The sequence below is a fragment of the Pectinophora gossypiella genome, chromosome 11, assembly GCF_024362695.1.
Source record: "Pectinophora gossypiella chromosome 11, ilPecGoss1.1, whole genome shotgun sequence".
Classification (NCBI taxonomy): domain Eukaryota; kingdom Metazoa; phylum Arthropoda; class Insecta; order Lepidoptera; family Gelechiidae; genus Pectinophora; species Pectinophora gossypiella.
In genome coordinates this window covers 12,959,037-12,982,546 of record NC_065414.1, presented here as the reverse complement: position 1 = coordinate 12,982,546, position 23,510 = coordinate 12,959,037, and the positions used below count along the sequence as shown (strand labels likewise).

Sequence of the window (23,510 nt, the reverse complement as noted above, 5' to 3'; positions counted from 1 at the left end):
CATAATTTATCTTGAACCTAGTACACGACCCAATTGTTTACCTCAATACTGATGAATCATCGACAAACAAAAATAGTACCCATCTGCTGTCGGCGAGTATTTCACGGTTAGACATTTACAACAATGTCTAGACACAGATAATTTCCACAACATTGTCTAGCCAGATAATGCATCAGGGCACGCGAGGTTGTACGTCTAAGTTATCAAGTGTGTGTTACTAGGGACTATATCCGATTCGTAGGATTTATTGGCGACCTAGGTCGAGGCTAACTTAGGGACAACAGGGGGTTAAAATGGCCACATCGAAGCAATTCATCTAAGAAAGCAATATTGCAATTTGACATTTGCGCATATAAAAATTAAGTGCGCTATGCAAACAAATGTCAAATAGCAATATTGCTTTCTTAGATGAATTGCCAAACAAATGTCAAATAGCAATATTGCTTTCTTAGATGAATTGCTTCTATGTGGCCATTTTTACCCCCCAGGTCTGTCTGTTCATAAACCTAATTAGCCGGTCAGTTTAGGAATATTTACATGAGCTATTGTTTCTATTTATACCCATAATGTTAGATGGAAAAGAATCGATTGATCTAATATCGACTGATACATCACTATGCTAATGAACGTCCAACACTAGTTTACGTACTTTGACAGATCTAATTCTTACCGCGCATTGAGACGATTGTAAAATGTTATGTTATTGAAATCACTAATTATACTCAACCGGGGGGTTAAAATGGCCACATCGAAGCAATTCATCTAAGAAAGCAATATTGGTATTTGATATTTATTGTATTGCGCATTTATTTTGATATGCGAAAATGTCAAATTGCAATATTGCTTTCTTAGATAAATAGCTTCGACGTGGCCATTTAAACCCCCCCGGTTGTTCTGTTTACACCCATGTAGACCACGTTTAACTGCTTGTCTTCCCGTGTATGTCGTAAAATCCGAAAATGGGATAGTGTCCTTGTCAACATGATGGAAAATTATTATGGCCGATAGGGTGTCCCCTTGTCACCATAAGGTTCATCATATCCATCTTAGGATTTCAACAGTGGCTGCTAGTAGTAGGTGGTAGTGGTGTGGTGTAGGTGTAGTAGCTGGGTGGCTGGTAGTCATTACATGAGCCATGTCAGGGGCCTTTGGCGGCTCAGTAGTAACCCTGACACCAGGGTTGATGAGGTTGGTAATTTCACCTCACAACCCACACGAAAGAAGAACAGTGACTGCAAGTCTTTGATTACTTGTGGCTCTGCCCACCCTTTACTTTACAGTTAACAAGCTTTTTATGTATGTATAGGAAATAAAATTTGTATTTCCAAAATCAATGTGAATTTCCCAAATCTACTTTTCACAGCCGACCATTAATTACTCATAAATAGCAGTTGGGTATATCAATTAATCAATCGACACAAATGTTTGCGCCCGCACAGGTTCTAATCTTATATTTATCTATCTGCAAACGAGAAATGAATGTCGGTTGATCAAACACCAGTCGGCATTCTAATCAATCACAGTCACAAACAATTCCGTTGAAAGCAAATGTTTGCCGAAACTGTAAAAGTGCCAATATACACACATACATAAACATAGATATATAGATAGGGATCACAAGCGAATAAACGAGTATTAGTACATACACACTCATAAGTACGTGGTATTTATTTTCGGAAAACCAACAGCTACTTTAAACAATATATACATATAAAAAATATATAGGATACAAGGGAGCCAATTATAGGTTTCCACAAATAGACATAGTATAAATTGGTCTGATAGCATTAATTATACAATACTATACTAAATACAAGTAAGGTGAACAAGCATAAGCACTAAACTTATTGAAAACTTATAGAAAAAACATAAAATAATAATTATTATTATACAATACTACACTACACACACACACTACAAATAAGGTAAACAAGCGTAAGCACTTAACTTATTAAAAACAAATGATACACAAAAAAAAGTATTAGTGACATCGTAACGAATACTTTGAAGGATGATTCAGACCTTAATTCCGACTTGATGTCAAGTGGAATTCTTCGTTGCAAAAGTGTGGAACCGAAAATATTTTTTAAAAAACACTAAAATTTTTATGACTCGACTCAGAATCATGGTCTGAATCATCCCCCTCAGTATTTCTAACCATGTCACTTATACCTTGTACAAGTACATACAGTAGATAAACCATATTAATTAAAAAGCCCGCCTCGAATCGTACCTGGTGCAAATGTACCCATAATGCTGGCTGCGTTAAAATGTTAAATTGATCTTCAACTAGAATATACCTAGTTGAGAGTCAACACTGCAAGCAATATCAGGCTGTCTCGAGATTAGCCCGAACATAATATAATATAGAAAACACATAGTCACATAAACACTTCTTAACCGGTACAGGATTTGCAAAAATGTGTTGTTAATTTACCTGAAGTGCAGTTTTCACTAATGCAGTTAGTTCGACCATTATAAATGGCGATACCGCTCACCACCTATCACGCTGGTCTTACAGAAAGCTCGGTGAGGTGTGGGTACTTAGTTCATTTTTCGAACCTTCTTGAGTAACTTTGACTAGCCTAATTGGGCTTATGTTATGTTTATATAAATCACACTTCCATTTGTATTTATTTAACAATACCATGGAGTATTTATTATTCTTTATTCGGTTGTTGGAATTTGATTATGAGTATAATGCGGGAAATGTCGATAGGATTCAATCCAATCGAATAGCCCTAATTTCCTATTGAATAATCATACTGATCACATGGGACTCAGAGCCCGAAGCAAACAATTCGAGAGGGATTTATCCTCATTTACCCTCAGAGATTTCGATCCGGACCTCGATAAAGAATTTACTTTCATTTCATCTGATTAAAAAGAATTAGGTTATGCAAATAAAAGGGTGTGTTCGCAGCTTAAAAATAGGTATTTAACAATATAACATAAGCGCAGTGGAGCAGCGTGGTGGAGTACGCTCCATGCCCCCTCCGGATGAATGAGGAGAATCCCAAGCCCAATAATGGAAGTAGGTAGGTATATACCTAGGATATTTATGTTATGTATGTAATAGGGATAGTCAGAGGTACGATAAGCTGCAAAAGTCCAATAAGTGTCTTGCAAAGTAATAAATTAACTGGTTGCTTAATCTTTCGAACGCCGGAACGCGGATCTCGACCAGACACAATGTAAAATCTATTGTGTCTGGTATCTCGGCATATGAGAGGTTAAGACCTCTTGGTTACAATGTCGTTTCTGTAATAGAAAACCTACAAAAACAATATAATTATGACAACCAATGGTTCATAATTTCACCACTGTTTACAAGTAATTCGCTGGGCTCAGTGACTGAACTTTGCTCCATCTATCGCAACATGTCCTGAGTACCCACGTTACACCGAGCTTTCTGTTACACCAACTTGATAGGTGGCTGTATCGCTGTCTATTTAATGTTTGAGCCGACGGTGTTAGTGAAAATTGCACTTAAGATAAATTAATAAAGGACTCAATGCTGGTCCGGTATGCGAAACAAGCCATTTGTTGACACACAGGACTATGTAACTAGCCATCCTATAAGGCTCACTCGTAATATAATGAGGGACTTTAAAGGTTACGTTCCCCCAAAAACAAAATAGATGGCGTTGTACAGATTTAACGTGTAGATTAACTATTTTCTCATAGCTCGGGTACATAATTATTCAAAAATATAATGTAATGGCAGAGGCATATATATAAATAATTATTGCTTGATATTTGGATCAGATTATGTATAGAATTATGTACCTATATTGCTTCTCTTTATTTTGTTCAGAATTGGAGATGTGTTGTGCCAGGGTGTAATAACAAGGGTCACTTTATATTCAAAAATAAAGATAAAATATGTATATGTCTGTTTTCCATGAAATTAGAAGGTTAAACGAAGGAAAATCTTCACAGCGCCATCTATATTGTTTTTGAGGATCGTAGTCTGGAAAGTTCCTCATTAAGTATTAAAATAATCATGAGAATATGACTGTATTTTAGTAAATGCCTGGAGAAGAAACATAGCAATGTGTGTCACTAGATAAACGTGTAACGTTGCTAAATATTTGTCACAGGAGCTACAATTTACGGATTACCAGTTCGTTAGGTTTCTACTTACCCAAATAAGTACCTACCTAAAAGTATTTAGATTTCAACAAAACACAAATAAATTATTCTTCACTATTGTAATGAATCTCTTGTAAAGTGAGTACATAACGGGGGCTAATTAATTAAAACCGGCATTCCTAACACGCTTTGCGCTGTAATTTGTTCCAGGAGTAATTACGTACTAACTAGGAATGTGTACGAAACGGAATGGATTAACTTACGGTGAGCACAATACTATACCTACTTAATACTTATAGCATCATTAATCTGACGGTGCGCAGTAGGAAGTGAACCTCAGCTCAGGGTGGCGGCAGAGTCGTATAAGGATTATACAGGATGTTAGTGACATCGTATCGAATACTGAGCGGGATGATTCAGACCGTGATTCTGAGTTAATATCAAGTAGAATTTTCCGCATAATTCATGTTTTTTAAAATTATTTTATGGAGTATTTTCAAGGTGGATCGAAGATCTGGTGAAGGTCGCGGGAAGCCGCTGGATGCGGGCAGCGCAGGACCGATCGTCGTGGAGATCCTTGGGGGAGGCCTATGCCCAGCAGTGGGCGTCGTACGGCTGATGATGAAAATTATTTTCAATTCTTTACTCTTGGGATGGATAATTCCACTTGATATTAACTTAGAATAATGAGCCGAATCATCCCCCTCAGTATTCGTTACGATGTCACTTACACCCCGTACAAGTACGTACATGTAGCCATACGAGTACATGTGGGTGCTAGTGACACCGTAACGAATACTAAGGAGGATGAGTCAGACTATGATTCCAAGTTGATAACAAGTGGAATTTCCTCTATAAAATTCATGAAAATTAGTGTTTCTTTTATTTATTTTTAGTTCCATACTTTTGCGACGGAAAATTCTGCTTGATATTAAAACTAGGAGGAGCTCGGTGGCGCAGCGGTAAACGCGCTCGGTCTGCGATTGTTGAAGTTAAGCAACTTTTGCAAAGGACGGTCATAGGATGGGAGACCACAAAAAAATATTTTCCAGCTCGAGCTCCTCCGTGCTTCGGAAGGCACGTTAAGCCGTTGGTCCCGGCTGCATTAGCAGTCGTTAATAACTATCAATCCGCACTGGGCCCGCGTGATGATGATTAAAACTAGAAATCATGGTCTGACTCACCCATTAAAGTTTTCGTTACGATGTCACTAACACCCTGTATTCGAAAGAACCAATCAATGGGTTGATAGCATAAGCGCTGAAAGAGGGAAAACGTCGACCACGCCGGCGGGGTCGGTATCGGGGTCCTGGATAATCTCTTTCTTTGCTTGCCCTGGACGTGATGTAAATTAAACTATTTTAAAGACTTTAAAGATATTTAATACATAATAATAATAAAAAAAACATAAACGTATCTACATAATATAAGCCTTACAGTTGGAATAACTTTGTGTATTTTTGATTTTATGGCACATGATTATTAAAACAAATTCATTTTTTAGTGACGTTACAGTTGCGTTGTAAAGAGCCCTAGAAAAAAAAACATAGTGCATCTACCACCAGATGGATACAATCAAAAATAGAAATAAAAAATCAGTGATACGGTTAGTGTAGAGTAAGCACTAAATGATTGGTATTGATCACGGAATAGAAGAAAGAGGATGGGGAGACCTTTTTTTTTGACGTGACTTATTGTAGATTTGCCGCAGATGGCATTAACTACTTGGCCGGACAAATGGGGAGCGCTTAAGGCTCTCACCCGGTACAACGTTTAAGACAACAGGCCTGAGGGTGCCCAGTTGGGCGCGAATCTCGGCTTAGGGTGTCGTCTGAGAGGAAAAATATTTGAAAGAATTAATCGACCCTAGTGGGTCGACAGCGATAAGCACTGATTGAGGGAAATCGTTGACCACGCCGGCTGAATGCCGCATATGGCATTCACTACGTAAGTAGCCGGACAAATGGGGTTTGTCGAGGGGATCATATTTGAAAGGATTGGTTAGTGGGCCCGTGACTTTTGTCACTTTTTGGTGACAGTGATAAAAATATATAAGGCTGACATGCTACCTTATTACTGTCATTCGTATCCTATTGTTTTTCATTATCGCTTGCAACTCGGCAAAGACCCGTGATTGATATTTCTAACGAAATGGTTGCGACATTTTTATTCCTAGTTTCTTGATCTTGTGGTAGACGCACAGTATTTTACAAAAAGAAAACATTTTTCACAATCTTAAATAACACATTATGCTTACTTAATTATAATTTACTTACACACAAAAAGATAATACAATAATTGGTCAAAAATTATTTATTCATCACTTTTCACGCTAACCTAATCTAACTGTTGATACACGTAAAGCTAGAAAAAATGGAAGGTTTTGGAAGAAATATAATATGTATTAATAAAAGCAATAGAAGATTGCTTATCAATATCAAGCGAGATTTTGCACTTACATAACACAAAACACACCACAAAACGTTATCAAAACACTTTTTATAAGTTTGTATACGTAGATGTAATAACTTTTTTTCCTTGTCAAAAAAAAAGGAAATTTCACAAACTTGTTACCTAGGCATTGAATTATCCATCAAATTCGCATCAGTGATTTGTTAAAGACGGTTTTCAGAGAAGCTTAGTTTAATATTCTCATGACGACCACAGGACGTCTGAAAATAAGATTTACGAGGGTTAAATTCACTCACGTCATTTTACCTATAAGACTATTTTTTTAATTTTGTGTTTGGGTTCAGTCATGTTTATTTAGTTCATTACTTAAAGCTATTTCACTGAGTGACGTAATTCAAATTTGGAGCATAATTAAAAGCCCTATTTATGGTGTCTGATTCTATTCGTGTCTCTACTTCAAGCCTTTTAGTATCGTCGACTTATCAACAGGTAAGTAAGATTTCATGCAAGAATTCTTTATTCTTTATGTATTTTGTCTGAAGAATTTCGGATCAGAGTTAGCTAACATGACGTCGGAGGTGGCCAGGTCTGACTGGCCTTTAGAAATTACAATAACTGTCTTCGTACTATTCGGCGATGGAACATTCGAATACGAATGCGAAATGTATGCTGCACAATATTATCTAATCTCATAATTTGTGCTATTATGTTAGATATAGGCGTGGATCACAGTGTTCTTTAGGAGTCAAATCCAAGCAAGAAATCCTTACGTTCCGATTCTGGTCAAGCGGATATTTAATTTATAGCACCTATACAGGGTGTTAGTGACACAAAAAAATGTGCAGCAAAAAATCTAAATCTTTTTGTACCATCAAGTAGACGTTCTTTTTTTCTTGCTGTCGTTATGTTGTCACTAACACCCTGTTCAATCCTGTGGTAAGCCATTTAGTCTAATAAAATCCTCGGAAAAGTTGGTACTATTATGCTTTAGTACTTTAAAATCTTTTGTCAGTAATTACTTGACAAAATTGAAATTCACGCGTATTGCTTGTGGTCCTTCGTGCGGGACAGCCTCTCGGCCTCTTCGACTGTGTCTGGAAGTGGAACGTTGATGGTCTCCGGGAGGGTAAACACCATCAGGCTGGCAATCAGTGCCAGACACCCGAAGAATATCGCTGGCAGGTTGTCGTAGTACAACGCCTGGGAGCAAAGAATTCAACTTATATAATAATACAACTTAACTAACAACACCATGGAAGGGAATTTAGAAAGAAAGAGAAGAAGGCAAACGTCGTGTCTTCTCCCTCTAGCGCTTCCTCGAGTCAGCCTTGCAGGAAAGCGCCTATTTACTATATAATATACTGTATTACTCATCATAATTCAGGGCCACGCTCTTGTCAGTGTAGCATTCTCCATTCTTGCCTAAACAAGACCAATCCTTTAACTTCTTTATAAGACAAGACTTTCGCCTTATCCATTCCTTCCTCCGTGGCCTCAGTGGTCCAGTGGTTTGAGTGTTGGGCTCACGATCCGGAGGTCCCGAGTTCAAATCCCAATGGGGACATAATTATAACAAAAAACACTTTGTGATTCCTAGTTTGGTTAGGACATTACAGGCTGACCACCTGATTGTCTGAAAGTAAGATGATCCGTAATTCGGAAGGCACGTTAAGCCTTCGGTCCCGGTTACTACTTACCGCTGTAAGTTAGTAGTCATTACATGAGCCATGTCAGGGGCCTTTGGCGGCTCAAATGTACCTGACATCAGGGTTGATGGGGTTGGTAATCCACCTCACAACCTCCACGATAGAAGAAGAAAATTCTTCACCACACCGACAAGAGTTAGTTAGCGGGTTCTGTTTTCCGCATTTAGACTCGGAGATGGCCCATTATGCGTGCTATTGTTGACAACGTAAGTCAACCTCACTCCTTCCAGAAACTCAGAAGCTTCCTGGGGTTTTCACAGCTTCGCGGAGCGACCCTATTCCTTTGAGGATTTTTACCCGTTGTGCTGACACTCCTGTGCATTCCAGGATTACATGGGGGGTAGTTTCTTCTGCATCCAGATAGCCTCTACAAAGTGGGCTGTCCGTTATACCTAAATTAAATTGATGTATGTTGAGTGAGCAGTGACCCGTAATCGACAAGAGCGTAGCTGTCAAGTTAATGGTGATGACACGTTACGTACCATACCCACATGACAATGCGAAGCGGTTCATCTGGAGGTGAGTATGATCTTCGAAACGTGAAGACTTACCAGTAAAGGTGTGAGGGGAGCCAACGTGGAGCCGATCCTGCCGAGGCTGGAGCACACAGCCAACAGTGACTGCCTGACGCTTGTTGGGAATACTTCAGACACGTAGATATACACCGAACTGTACGCCACAGTGATCGAGAACTTTCCAGATAAGTACAATATCAACGACCAAAGCTTGTGATCTGTAGACAAATTTATGTGATTAGGTTATTTTAGTGTAAATAAACTACATCGATTTATCACTACCGTAGATACTGTGTTGGTATTATTACTGTGGCGTCCTCTAATAATAAATACTTTCTTTCTTTATACAGCTGCGGTGAAAACTTGGCGCTAGTTTAGCTATACATTCGTACACAACAATATATACATTCAATAAAATCGTGTCAAATGCACAAAAAAGTATGCAACGTCTTATTACGTATATTAGCACGTGGTGCTTCGTAACGCGCGTGACGCGGCGGATTCACCGGGAGTACTTGTTTCAGTGTAAGTATTTTAAATTAAAATAATAATTTTGGTGGGTTTTGCTGCGAAAATTATAATGTTTATACTATGATAACGTGCACAATGTCATTACTTGTTAGAATGATGATTTTCCATTCTTCTTTTTCGCTTTGAGCTTATTTTTAACGCGCACTTCCCCGTGTTGCTAGTTCAGCACCTAATCGCGCACTGAAGTAAAGTACTGTCAACGTCTCTGTATTAACAGTAACTTTGCGTCCCACTTTTTGAGAGCTGATGCAATAGTAAATCTATGGTAAACTAGCTTACACTTCACCTGCGAGTATTTTTCTTATTCTAAGTCTTTCGCTGAATGGTAACCGTAATGTACGTTCTTTATTTATTTATTTATAAAAAAGGGACACCAACAGCTCTGCAGCAGCTTAGCAGCGTTCTTGGGGATATGTCTGGGTATTTATTTATGTAATAGAATAAGAGATAATACTACGTATAGAACGGCAACTTCCCGCTCCCCACCAGCGGCTGAGCTAGGTTTACTTCACCCCCCTCTGTTTTACTTTAGTCTTCCATCGTATGGGCGTCAGACTCGCACACGATAACGTCAATGTGTAGTGTATGTGTTTAACGAGATTTTTAAGTAGTCTTCTTCTTCTATCGTGTGGGTCGTGAGGTGGATTATTAACCTCATCAACCCTGGTGTCAGGGTTATTATTGAACCGCCAAAGGCCCCTGACTTGGCTTACATCAGTAAGTAGTAACCGGGACCAACGGCTTAGCGTGCCTTCCGAAGCATGGATAATCTTACTTTCGGACACTCAGGTGATCAGCCTGTAATGTCCTAACCAAACTAGGGATCACAAAGTAATTATGTGGTATGCCCCCACCGGGATTCGAACCCCGGACCTTCGTATCGTGAGCCCAACGCTCAACCACTGGACCACGGAGGTCATAATATGAAGAGTTCACAGATAGCGATACAATTACTTTCGCATATTTTATTTTATCTTATCTTATTTAGCCTATACGATCCCACTGCTGGGCAAAGGCCTCCCCTTGATTTTTCCACTCCTCTCGACTTTGCGCGATCTCCGGCCACGGGCCAACCCTATCGCATATTTTATATATTACGATAATATTTAAGCATTTGGACGAAACTGGATTGGTTTGCTGGTAAAATATTACGCCTATAATTTTAATATACTTAGATAAGTAGGTACACAGTTTCCGCATCAAAACAGGTTGTTACAGTTTATATTAATGCAATTATATGTATTGTTTTGATAAGACCTAATCTAATGCAATATTTTTCTTGCGTGAATTTAAATACTTACCTATGTACAGATTATATTATATTTGCATAACTTTCGTAAGACATTTATTTGTAGGTATCTACAAAAAAAAAAATAAGTACAGCCAAGTTAACAATAGGTATTTTTGTTCATTGTAGCATCTAGCATCGTTTTTGATTGGAATCGATTAGAAAATGTTAAGAAATCTCGGATTCGCTTTTATTATGATTTGATTTTGATTAGATTTTGTTAGCCACAGAATAAGGAACAATATTGCTTATAGAACGGTAACTCTCCACTCCCCACCAGCGGCTGAGCTAGGTACCTCACCCCCTTGGTCTTACTTTTGGCGTCAGACACACATATGCGCGTGTACGATAACGTAAATCTGCAGTATCTGTGTAAAACGAGGAGTTTTGTATGAAGTGTTATTAAGTCAAGTTAGTTAATGCTATTGCGGCAAATCTACAATAATCTCTAGAGGTGAGGCGTAATTACACTCTATTAAAAAATGCCCGTCGCACGGTGCGTGGTGGTTCGGACTGCCCGGAGTTGGTGACGCAGCTGGTGAGACTGTACGTCCCCAACGTGGCCACACACAACCTGCGGCCGCGCAGCCACCCGCTGCTGGCCATGACGGCGGCGCGCTCTGTGGTGCGCACACACTCGCCACTCCTCCGTGCCGTGAACTAGCTTAATGCACTCCTTGCATCAGCACCAGAGTGTGATCCGTTTGTGAGTGAGTGGACGTATCTGTGTCGCGAGTGTCTGAGGTTCTGCGAGACGATTAATGATGTGTGAAAATTAAATAATTTTGATATTGTTTACACCTAACTTTCATGTTTAATCATATATATTATTGTTTATATTGAAATTTTCACGGTGCAATGGCGCTTCTGCACTGTAAAGTCGTGAAATGTAAATAAATAAATAATAATAAGTTAGGAATAAAAAAAGCATAAAAAAAGGTAAGGAATGGGGGGGGAGTGCACGGTGATTGTCTGTCTCAAACGTGTTCCAAGGCTTACCTTGGAACTTACGTTGGTCTTAACCAATGAGAAAATAGGTAGTTATCACGTTAAAATCTCGACAGCGCCATCTATATTATTTTTGGGGAACGTAGCCTGAAAAGTCCCTAATTGCATGTATTATTACATCCTTCATTGTTTATTTCATCGTATAATTTTTACCAATTAATCCCTCTTCTAAACACGTCTAATCTGTACCTACCTAGTGGGCTTTGTACCTAAGATCCTATGAAAATTATTTAGGTACGTCATATCTGCTAGTCTAAGCCACAACTAAACAGTCAAGGGTGCTGAATCGGCTTAACTTGAATATTCCATTAATTCAGGCAGTTACGCAAACAGATCACTAAATAAACAGAGGGCTTACGCAAAATTGTTGGCTTCTTCACAGGGGCGGATTTGCAACATTATGACAGCCTTAAAAAATAACTATGAACAGATTGGCAATGCACATTATGTACTAGCCTTTATTTTTAACATCTACATTATACATCTCTGTGTCTATTACTTTATAATTTTTTTTTCTCTTATTTTATTACATCAGTAAGTATTAACCGGGACCAACGGCTTAACGTACCTTCCGAAGCACGGGTCATCTTATTTTCGGACAATCTGGTGATCAGCCAGTAATGTCCTAACCAAAAAGAGTAATTTTTGTGATATGTCCCCATCGGGAATCGAACCCGGGACCTCCGGATCGTGAGCCTAGCGTATGTACTGGAATCAGAACTACATTAAAAATCGATCGAGAGTGGAAGGGGCAAAGTGGTGTGTCAGGTTCTTATTATGTGGAACTCCGTGGTGTCTGCCTACCCTAGCGGGAATAGGCGTGATCTTATATATGTGGTATGTGCATTTTTTGGCTGAGATGCGAATTTTAATTAAAATTACATAACAAACAGTATGACGTTTGAACACGTTTATTGACGACGTAATACAAGTGTATTTCTATACGGTTTCCGTAAAATCGTTTTGTAGACATAACATAACACAGAACATAAAGTTCACAGTCGTAAGCAAGGAAGACTGTCCTATGTATTTGGTCGCCTAAATCACCGAATGAATTTGTTTACACTCTTTTCCTATGTGTAATTACTTGCATTTCTTCAAGAAGACTGAGTACATGATAAAATTGTACCCAGCTGACACCGGGTCGAACTAGAGTCGCTAGATGTTATATAACATAAGCTCACGACTATATCCCAATTGGGGTAGTCAGAGGTGTGTATCCCGCGCAAGATGAACTAAGTACCCACACCTTACCGAGCTTTTTGTTAGGCGTGTTAGGTGGTGAACTGTACCGCCGTCTGTACTGGTCGAGACAACTGTGTTAGTGATAGTTTTGAAGTTTCGTAAATCATTTGATTAGGTTGTCCTCTTGTCAATTACGTCGACGGTAACCTCGCGTGTGTGGATTGGCCAAGATCGGCTACGTGCGCCATATAAGGGGTATAATTCCTCTCATGATTCTGATTCTGTATTATTCAAACATAATTATATTATTATTGTAGTAGCAGTCGCCGTAGTCACTGATTAATGTTAATGTGTGTATATTTTAATGTTGTAAATGTATATGTGTGTCGTAGATTTTTCCTAAATAAACTTTTTTATTATTATTATTATTTTTATTATTATCTACCATTCCTAGGTTCAAAGTGGGCACATCACTAGTCGTAGCCGAACACGGCATGGATGATTATCATTATGCTAGATTTCGTGTAGTAAAAACTGACTGAGTCCTTTCTAACAAAATAGAACACAGTGGCCCGCCCACCCTTAGGGGTTGCGGGCGTGAGTGAGCATGTCAGACAAAGAAAATTCTCAAGCCATACATCTGACTCCACACCTGCTTCCCTAACTAAGCTGATTGTTTCAGTAATATCAAATCGACTTTTGTTAGCATTAAATTATGTTTGCACATGAGATTTTACTGGGTGTAATTTTGAAGACAAACATCCACAAGATGTTGTGTTTCACTAAGTTTTAGTTCGAGCTATGAAATTGCTACGAAACTTCGTTGTTGCTGTGTAACAAAAGTAGATGTTGTAAATGAATTCCTGGTTCCTTTTTAAAAGTTTTTGATTTGAATACAATAGCAAATAATTTTATTGCATGGCAAGTCGTAAAGTTAATGTAAGTACAGGATTGCTGCGGCTCTTGGTCTTTAATCAATCTGCAATGACTTCTCCTCATTTTGTTAAAAGAAGCAAAATATGACTCACCTTTTGGCACGAATGACAAACTGATGCATAGACACGCACTCAATATATAGGTAATTATTAAAGGCTTTTTTCGTCCAAATCTGTCCAGCACTAGCAAACACATAAAATTCGCGGGAATTTCAACAAAGGCCACCAGCATAAAGTTTACATACTTGTTCCCTGCTAATGACACTGAATTGATTGAGAGTCCATAGTAAACAAAAGTGCAGGTTATCCACAAAAACGAACACACAAACACTCTTTTTCTTATAATACTCGATTTTATAACGTCTCTGAATGTAGATGTCTCTTTCTGTTGCACCTTTTCTTCGCTTGGTGCTATCTCCTTTTCTTTCTCGTCGGGTTCTGCTATGGCTTTCTTTTCTAGCTCATAAAGCGGTGATAGGACGTCTTCTGACAAGTCTACATTGTTCATCTTAGCTGCTTTCTTCAAAATATTTGCTGCGTCGTGGTGCCTCCCTTTACTGATGAGCCAGCGGACGCTTTCATTCAATATCCACAGATATGAGATTACTAGTAATGCTGGTGTGTAAATAATCCTCAGAAGTGTCCTCCAGCTTTGTAGTTTCCATGATAGACCAGCTAACGTCATGAGGCCCATGACGTAGACAGCATTTATCAGAGTATTTCCAAATACTCTGCCTTTTGGTCCAACTAGTTCCATTGCTGCAAAAAACATAAAATTATTAGTAATACCAAAATGTTTATTGTCTGAAATAATTAGCTTGAACTGCTTTTGATACTTTTGTTAATATCCGTAGCATACTTTGCAATGAGGATAAACAACAAATTTCCTCCAATCTTCCTTTGTTTCCTATCAACCAAAAGGCAGCTATTTGCAAGCTATATGCGAAGTCTCTGGAAACTTTACGTTATTTTGAAAATGAAATTGACTTTTCGTTTTCTAGTAACATCGTTGACGTAAATATCAAAAGATTGTCTCGAAGCAATATCATTTGTCATACAGTATCATACAAAGGTCTGTCTTTTATGCTTTCTGACCTTATCAATCGAAGAGTCATTTGTCTCGACAAATCACTTGAAAAGCGAATACAACGTCTCAATATCCAAAGCTTCATAGACTTTCTTAACATTTTTTTCAATAGTCGTCTAGACTTTTTGTCTGACAGATAATACTATAGCCAAACAAGTTGATACAATAAGTAAGACTAGCATCTGTTTGTTATATAACCTGAATTTTACCTAAAATTAAGTTAAAACGAGTACTTAGCTAGTTACTTTTTAGTTTATACGTGCTGAATATTGGACTAGCTCAAAATATGTTTGCATTTTAGTATATTTTTAAATTATGTTATATAACAACAACAAACAACAGTAAACAACTTACCTATTACAAAAGCCGTACTGTAAGCCCCAGCACCCAACCCAGCTTCTAAAAACTCGAAGACCAACATCATGACGTAACTCGTAGAAAACGACCTGATGAAACCAAATATCCCGTTCATCAGAGACGCGACTGCCAACGCTACTCTTCTCCCGTACTTGTCTGACAATATTCCCGTAAGAGGGAGCGAAACAAATAGACCTGCGTTGTGGACTGTGCCTATAAGAGTCCTTTTCCAGTTTTGACAGCCTAAGTCGAACTGAAACAGGAAAAAATCTGTTGGTATGAACAGAAATTTAATAAACTCTTGTTAGGGACTTTTCTTAGAGAATTTCGGGTCTACCACAAAACAATGTTTATATTTTAACACTTTAAGAAGAATTAACAGCAGTAACTGTTAGTACTATTCAGAGGTGGAGGAAAGGAGTCCTAGTACGGCTTTGAAATAGACTACTCTGGGCGCCAACCCACTCACGTCAGACAGAGTACTGCGGGGCGGAAGGCAAAAGGGAAACCACTGCCCTATTTTTCCCTAAAAAGTAGCATGGAGAATGCTACACCGACAAGAAAGTGATCGGTCATTAAACCCTTGTCCGGTATCGAGTGTCCATAGATTACATTGAGTATTTTATTTTAATTATCGGACATAAACGATATTGCAGGTTAAAAGATAAGTCGTTGTTGTTTTTATATCGTTCGATGTCACTATCTATTGTAAACTAAAGCGACATAATTTGTTGTGTTGAATTGAGATCCGTTTAGGGACGAATTAATATATAATAATACCTATAGATAATTTAATTAATGAGAAGAGAGGACATGATATTGTATAATAATATTGTTCACAATCTTAGCATTTGCTCACAGACATACTGTTAACAAATACGTAGAATCACGTTCGTTCCCTCACAAGCTTAAGGCTGTTCTAATAAAGTGCAATATCGGTTGTATGGTCACGAGTACTAATATGTATATACTTTAAAATCATGTCACATTCACTTTTTTGACTAATTAAACCGTAAGTCTCATTAAATATCAAATATGATAGTGCGACAGGGTTCTAAAGTGGGTACATGATATGGCTCTTGACTGTACAGTGCTGTTACTACACGTCGTCATTTGTGACAACATGCGCCGCGGACACTTTTTTATAGACATTGGTTATCCATTTGTTTATATATGAGATCAATATATTTGCCTAAGAATTTATAAACAAAAGATAAGATAAAAGAATGCCAAGAGAAGTTGGCATGACAGTAATAAAACAACAAAGTAGTACTTTGTTAAGTAACTACTTATAATAAGTAGGTACTGGCCCCGAATCCTGCAGACACCTCTTAATTTTATTTTAAGTTATACCCGTCATTTTCTTATCCGCCGAAAAGGAAAGGGACAGATGATTGTCAACAAGTTAATTTTAAAACAAATTGAATAACCTGGGCGAATAAAATAGGCATCTCGCTGGTATGCAATCCGTTTGACGTGCTGTCTACTTAACCCTGTCGGGTCTAGCCGATATAAAATTTTTAGACGGTTGTTTTAGATTACTGCTTAAACGTGTATTGCATAAATTTTATGCCTGTCGATTACCTGTCCCTTTCTTTTTCAGCGGATAAGAAAATTCCAGGTATAACTTACAGGATTTAGCACCACTATCTCGTAAGAACGCTTTTTGACGGACTTTTTCTCACTATAAAGGTTCATTTTTCCGTTATGGTTCGGAACCCTACAAATATGAATGCAAAGTTGACCGTCCACAACTTGTAAATAAGTTTTATATTTAGTTTGGACGATTTTGATTGTGTCTGTACGTGACTGTGAGTTCTTATCAGGCGTGTGCGTGTCGCGTGATGTTCCCGGTGTCGCAAGCGCACGTTGGCTCTGCGAAGCGTGCCATAGCGTTATCTTACAGTTATAAATATTTGATTGGATTAACTCTCGTATTCTAAGATGTTAAATTGTTAACTCGAAACTTCATGTACTCGGCTCGACTTCAGCTGAGCATTTTGGTATTTTAAGTTGAAATTTACGTCCTCTACTTGAGTCGAGAATATCATTCAGCCTACAAAATAATACGAAAATAATGCCGGCATCCAGTCAGCCTCTCTGGAGTAAACTAAAGGTCAGGAGGGTTAAAAAGGCCACATCAAAGCAATTCACCTAAAAAAGCAATATTACTATTGCAATTTGACACACAAACGACTTTAAGGAAGGTATTCGGTATTCTTAGATATAGCCTCAACTATTCTTAGAAATAGGCTTAATCTGGGGGATTAAAAAGGCCATATCGAAGCAATTCATTTAAAAAAGCAATATTTCTATAGTTAATAGCTTTTTTAGATGAATTAGTGTATTTATTTTTATATGCACAAGTATTCCCATGCTGCACTATCCCGCTATATTACTTAATATTCAATATCTCCTTCACCTCCTGATACGACACGACCTGCACTTTCTCTGAACTGAGCCTATGTTAAAGAATACCGAATTTTAAGCTGACTTCGAGGTCTTCCTTAAAGTCGCCTCAAATGAAGACAGAGTGGTTCAAATAAAGGGAGGGTGGTTCGAGATAATATATTAGAATACGGTTGTAGGACCCAGGAATGATCCCATTTTGAAAAAGAGGCAAATGTAACTAAAAAGGGGTTTATTATCTAACCTTTCGGCAGATAACATCAGAGTACAAGAAAGAACAATTTATTATTATTATTATTATTAACTCAGGCAGGCAGTTTTCACTGATAAGTGCCTGTATTCAACAATTCAGTTGTGTTTTCCTTTCTCTGTTTTATGGTAATTGTCCAATTTGTTTTTTTGAAGGTGTTGATGCTAGAAGCGGAGACCATGTCCTGCGGTAGCCTGTTCCACGCTGTTACTACTCTGTTAGTCAGGAAATGCTTATGGGGGTTGTTGTTTGAAATTCTTTTACAGAGTTTGAGCGTATGACCTCTTAGATTGGTGTTATGATTGAACAAGTATAGTGCTATTGTTTTGAAAGAGAAAAGCAGCCAGTGTCCTTACTATTAAATTAACAACGGGAATATTCCCACTTTGGGAAAATTTCCGGGGACGGTACATCACTGATCACGTCACTGGTTATCTTATGATATCGTATAGTAATGGGCGCGACTGGATCATACGATTCGGTGCGATCATAATTGATCGTACGATATTGTTAATGCGTGCTATCTGAAGCATTGTTTTAATTATTATTTACCGGAATTTAGATATTAAATTGTACAAATAACTAATTAAAAAATGTAAATAAATCGTTAGGAATTCAAAGTAAAACACGATTACGAAATTATTGTAGATAAGTACTTAAATAAATAAATAAAAGTATAGTTTTAGCATTTTAATGACGTGTGACGTGTTGTGGTGTCCGAAAATAATTATTTCTTCTTTCTTTCCATAAAAAAAAAAACAAAAATCATTTTACATACTACACTACATCCACACTATAAATATACATAATATTGTATATATACAGGATGTTAGTGACATCGTAACGAATACTAAGGGGGATGATTCAGATCAAGATTCTGAGTAAATATCAAGTAAAATTTTCCAATATATACCCTTCCAGTCATATTCGGCCATGGCGACAAGTTTTCAATGTAGGAGCGCCTAAGATGCGTTCTTATATGGCTGACGTAAACACACTATACATACAGTCGTGAGCAATATAATGTACCCACTTTAGGACTCTGTCGCACTAACATATTTGAAATTTTAGTGAAACTTACAGTTCAATTTGTCAAAAAACTTAATGTGACATGGTACCAAAGTGTATACATATTAATGCTCGTGATCGTACATACACACACACACATCCACACACAGACTAAAGCATACACAGACACTTATACTCACATCTCTAACAGCAGAATCCTCGTCGTCATAAACAAAAGAACTACATTTATCAACGACAGCAGTGTTGAAATCTTTCGCCGAGCATGTGATCTCACTTGTGTTTTCAGCAAAACGATACCTCCTGCATTTTGACAACACTTCCTTTTCCGGAGGTATCGCGTAGTACGTCCATTTAGTATCGTTCAATGTTTCGCATTCGTTTATTTTGCATCTGAAACAAGAAGAAAGAAACAAATCAACTATTTTTTACACTACATACCATAGATGCTATGGGTGGTATGGCCACGTAATGCGGAGAGACCAGCAGCATGTAGCCCAAACAGCTTTATGCCTGCCCGAGAACAAAAGAGGCAGAGGACCAACCAGCATGTCCCGATTACTCTCTCTCTCTTTATTTAAGAGCTGCGCTCTTGTCGGTGGAGTAATCGCCTCCATTTTCATTACTCCATAGATAGGGCGTGTAGAACGGTGGTTGCCCCAATCGCTTTCCGTTCCGCAATACACCGACCAATTTTTCTCGATTACTAAATAATGAAAATTTACCCAACCCGACAACCCTAGAATGTCATGGTGCCGCAAAATTAGGAGAGCCGACCCCACCTATAGTGGTATAGCGCAAGGAAAAAGAAGAGACTATAGATACTTTACACACCACCTAATTTAAATTTAAGTTATATCTGTCATTTTCTTATCCGCCGAAAAGGAAAAGGACGGGTAATCGACAGGCATACGATTTATGGAACACACGTCAATTTTAGGCAGACATGTAGAAAGCCCTCCCAAATTGTTGTCAGCTCTCCCACAATGTTTTATCTGTATTACTTTTCGGTTTTGTTACAGGAGTACATCCAAGACATTATATAATTTACCTGGAAAAGACGTATATATTTTGCCTGATGATGTTAACAAAAATCACACCCGAATATGATTTTTGAAGAAGGCACATACGTGGTTTACGCTATCAGACGATTTGCTCGGTAAATCTGTTCTTCCTTTGTAATGTAAGTACTTAATCAATACCTACATGTTTCTGTTTGTTAGTAGAACATAATACCTCCAGTAATACGTGCTTGTCTTTGTCTCATTGCACCCTTGCTTCTATAAATCAAACAATCCTAGTTACTATTACAACTCACTCGATTCTAGTTTTCTAGAAAAACAATTAACATAAAAAATATTGCTTATATTACAATCGACAGTCCGGTCTTATTTTTTGTATTGATTTTCTATTTTCCATGTTTTTTTTTGGGGTCGGCCCTCCACGGCCGCCACGCTGGCCGCTGTTGTACCTACCATTCCAAGTGTCAAGCTTGTAAACTATCACAATTTAAAATGGAAATCGTTTTATTTTATCGTGGTAATAATCACTTGAATACTAACTAATAAAATATCAACGACAACGGTATCACCAACTCACCACACCACCTATCGTTGGTCTAACAGAAAGCTCGGTGAGGTGTGGATACGTTCATCTTGCGAAGGATGTTCCTCTGACTACCACAATTGGGGTATAGTCACATAGTAACTAGTTAGTGTTAGTGACATAGTAACGAATACTGAGGGGGATGATTCAGACCATAATTCCGAGTTAATATCAAGTGGAATTTTCTGTCGCAAAATCATGTTTTTTTAGGGTCTTTAAATTATTTTCAATTCTATACTTTTGCGATGGAAAATTCCACTTGATATTAACTCAGAATAATCAGCTGAATCGCCCCTCTCAGTATTTGTTACGATATCACTTACCAGCCAGCCATACTAGTACGTATGGGTGTTTGTGACACCGTAACGAATCCTGAAGGGGATGGTTCAGACCATGATTCTTAGTCAATATCAAGTGGAATTACCAGTCGGAAAAACCATGATATTTTTGTATTATTTTAAATTATTTCAGTTCTATACTTTTGCTATGGAAAATTCCACTTGATATCAACTCAGAATCATGGCCTGAAACGTCTGTATTGTGTAATACTACCTTTCTATTTATACTAATTACTATTTCTAGCGTTCAATACGGCCTGTTTAATTTATGTCTGTTATCAGATTTAAAACTATAAGTATGATAAATCTGAATCCCTATAAGGGTACTTACCAGTTATACTATTACTTAAATACTTACTTATCCGGTAGATAGGCTGGACCCAAATAAGGAATTCGAGCGTAAAGTTAATCTAAAAACTTTCACACGTGCACACACACCGTTTCTTTTTGTATTTACTGTTTTACACTGCGCATATGGATTAACATAACTCTGGTCTGTACATAACACCAACGCTTTGCCAGACGGTTTTTACCTAGTTTAGGGGACAGCGAATCACATCCTTGTATTTTAAGTACAATCATTGTAACCTTCGTTTTAACAGTATTTTTTTGGAAATAAATGTTATTATTTATTTAAAAATTTTGATCTCCAATAAGCTAACTAAATGCGATTTTTAAAAACGACGCTTCAATATATGGCGTCAACATCTGAAATGATCAAATGTTTTAGCAACTTCAAAGCGAGAATGCAGTGAGATCCTATAGTAGCCGAACGTCAGAACACGAGGCGTCGTCAGAGCAGTCTACTCGGATGCAAATCTATGTAAATGCATGCCTCGTGCAAGGCGTTGCGCGTTCTGCCGTCGTGCGCCAAATGTGCCGCGCTTGACTGGCGCGCCTTCCAATCTACTCTACTTGCACTGATTTGGGCATTGTTTCACTGCTAGAAATGTGATTATGTGCTAAAGAGTGACTTGAAAACTGAGTGCGAGCTCTCAGCGCTGAAATCTACAAAAAAATACGTCAAAAAATGTAACTCGAAAACATTTGAGGCTGCGATACCGAAAAAGATAGCGTGACCATCTTGACGCCATGTGGCAGTTCGCCAAGAAATCGTAAAGACCTTACAGACCTCCTTCCTGACGCCCGTGATCCCTAATAATTACGTAATAACAACACAAGTAATCAGAAGAAAACATGACATTTTTTATACGATGTCTTAACCTAGATGATGGAACATATGTTGACAAAAATGCAGCTTTTACCTTCTAGGGATTATAGACCCTAAGTCATACAATACGTATAAACTGTATCATAACATAAAAAACCTATGTCTATCTATACGTCCCACTATTGGCCACAGGCATCCCGTCAATCAACCGGAGGGGGTATGGAGAATACTCAACCACGCTGCTTCACTGCGCTTTGGGGGAGATGTTTTTATGGCTAATAGCCGGGACCAACGGCTTAACGTGCCCTCCGAAGTACGAAATCATCTTACTTTTTCGGACAATCAGGTGATTCAAGCCTGCAAAATCCTTACCAAACAAAGAACAGACGGATATAAAATGTATTGCCTGAATTTTAGTGCAATTGATTACCTCTGGGTGTCTGAATTGTTATTATTAACAAAGCCTAGCACCCCTACGTTCTATCAGATCTGATATTCTCCTCCGTATAACCTGTATATCAGCCACGTCGACAGTTCTAAGCCTGCCATTGTTTAGCTTGCCGTCTTAACCTAGGACGCCTCGCTTCTACTACATGCAAATTAAGTAAGTATAGGCGTTAATTACGCCGTGTGACGGCGAGAGCTGCTTTTGAAATAGCAGCGGAAAATTAATCTAAAGACCTTGTTATAGCGTGTATTTTATATTTAGAATCAAAAGCAAAAACTTCCAAATGTTTGATGACATAAAACATACATAAAAACAGCCTATATACCCACAGCTGGACACAGCCTTCCTTTCAATTAACTGGAGTATGTATTAAATTATAGACCCCAGAATAGTCTAGTAGAAATATGGAAAAAATAATGGCCTTCGCTGTCTAGTGTTTGAGCGGTGGAAATCTCGATCCGGAGGGAGGGATCCCTGTTTAAGGGAGCGTGCGAGGACTTCTCACTCGCTCGCACGCACGGGGTAAGTTGACATGATAACAAAAAATAATTAAATTCATAGTTAACGTGGCATATTGCAGCATTCCAACAGTTATCAAATCATAAAAATCATTCCGCGATTCTAATGAACACGACTAAACGAAAAGTCATGGTTACCCAGTCAATTACGAACAGTTTTCACAATGGAGACAAAAAATAGACTGGTATATTTTCAACCAGTCTATTTTTTCCAGCCAGTCTACTTCAACCAGTCTACTTGGCCAGAACGAAGGAGACAATTTAATGTATTGATGCAACAATGGCGGCAATATAATTAATATCAGTCGGGTTATGTTCCGCAATGATTGATTGCCGACGAGCGGCTGTTATAGTGATAATCTTTGTCAGGTTTGGGAAATGAGAGATTGCTGCTTATCTCAGGCGTGTCGTAAAAACCGAGAGAAGGATCGTGTCCTACCATCATCCCCGTAGCTTTATCCCGTTTTTCGCTGGGTCCGCTTACCTAACCTGACGATTTGACAGGACCGGCCAGGACAGGATCAGGATCAGGACCAGGGGTCAGGATTTGACCGTTAATATATGGGCAAGGAGCTGATCACCTGACACCATAGGTCATCATCCATCTTCTTCTTTACATACAGGGT

At 38.3% G+C, this 23,510-nt stretch overlaps 1 protein-coding gene across 2 annotated transcripts in view; it reads right to left on the bottom strand.

Annotated features, from left to right (window-relative positions):
• Positions 1-5,419: 5,419 nt before the first annotated feature.
• LOC126370549 (organic cation transporter protein-like) overlaps positions 5,420-23,510 on the bottom strand; it is a 31,940-nt gene continuing 13,849 nt past the window's right edge. The window contains exons 2-7 of one of the 2 annotated variants that reach the window (XM_050015453.1): positions 18,987-19,197; positions 15,117-15,372; positions 13,769-14,434; positions 8,765-8,946; positions 7,527-7,707; positions 5,420-6,767 (exon numbers count right to left, since the gene is read on the bottom strand). In XM_050015453.1, coding sequence (XP_049871410.1) covers positions 7,543-7,707; positions 8,765-8,946; positions 13,769-14,434; positions 15,117-15,372; positions 18,987-19,197 — 1,480 coding nt within the window. In that variant the 3' untranslated portion in view covers positions 5,420-6,767; positions 7,527-7,542. Of the gene's footprint in view, positions 7,708-8,764; positions 8,947-13,768; positions 14,435-15,116; positions 15,373-18,986; positions 19,198-23,510 lie in introns of both variants that reach the window. The other variant, XM_050015452.1, reaches the window with a different exon arrangement.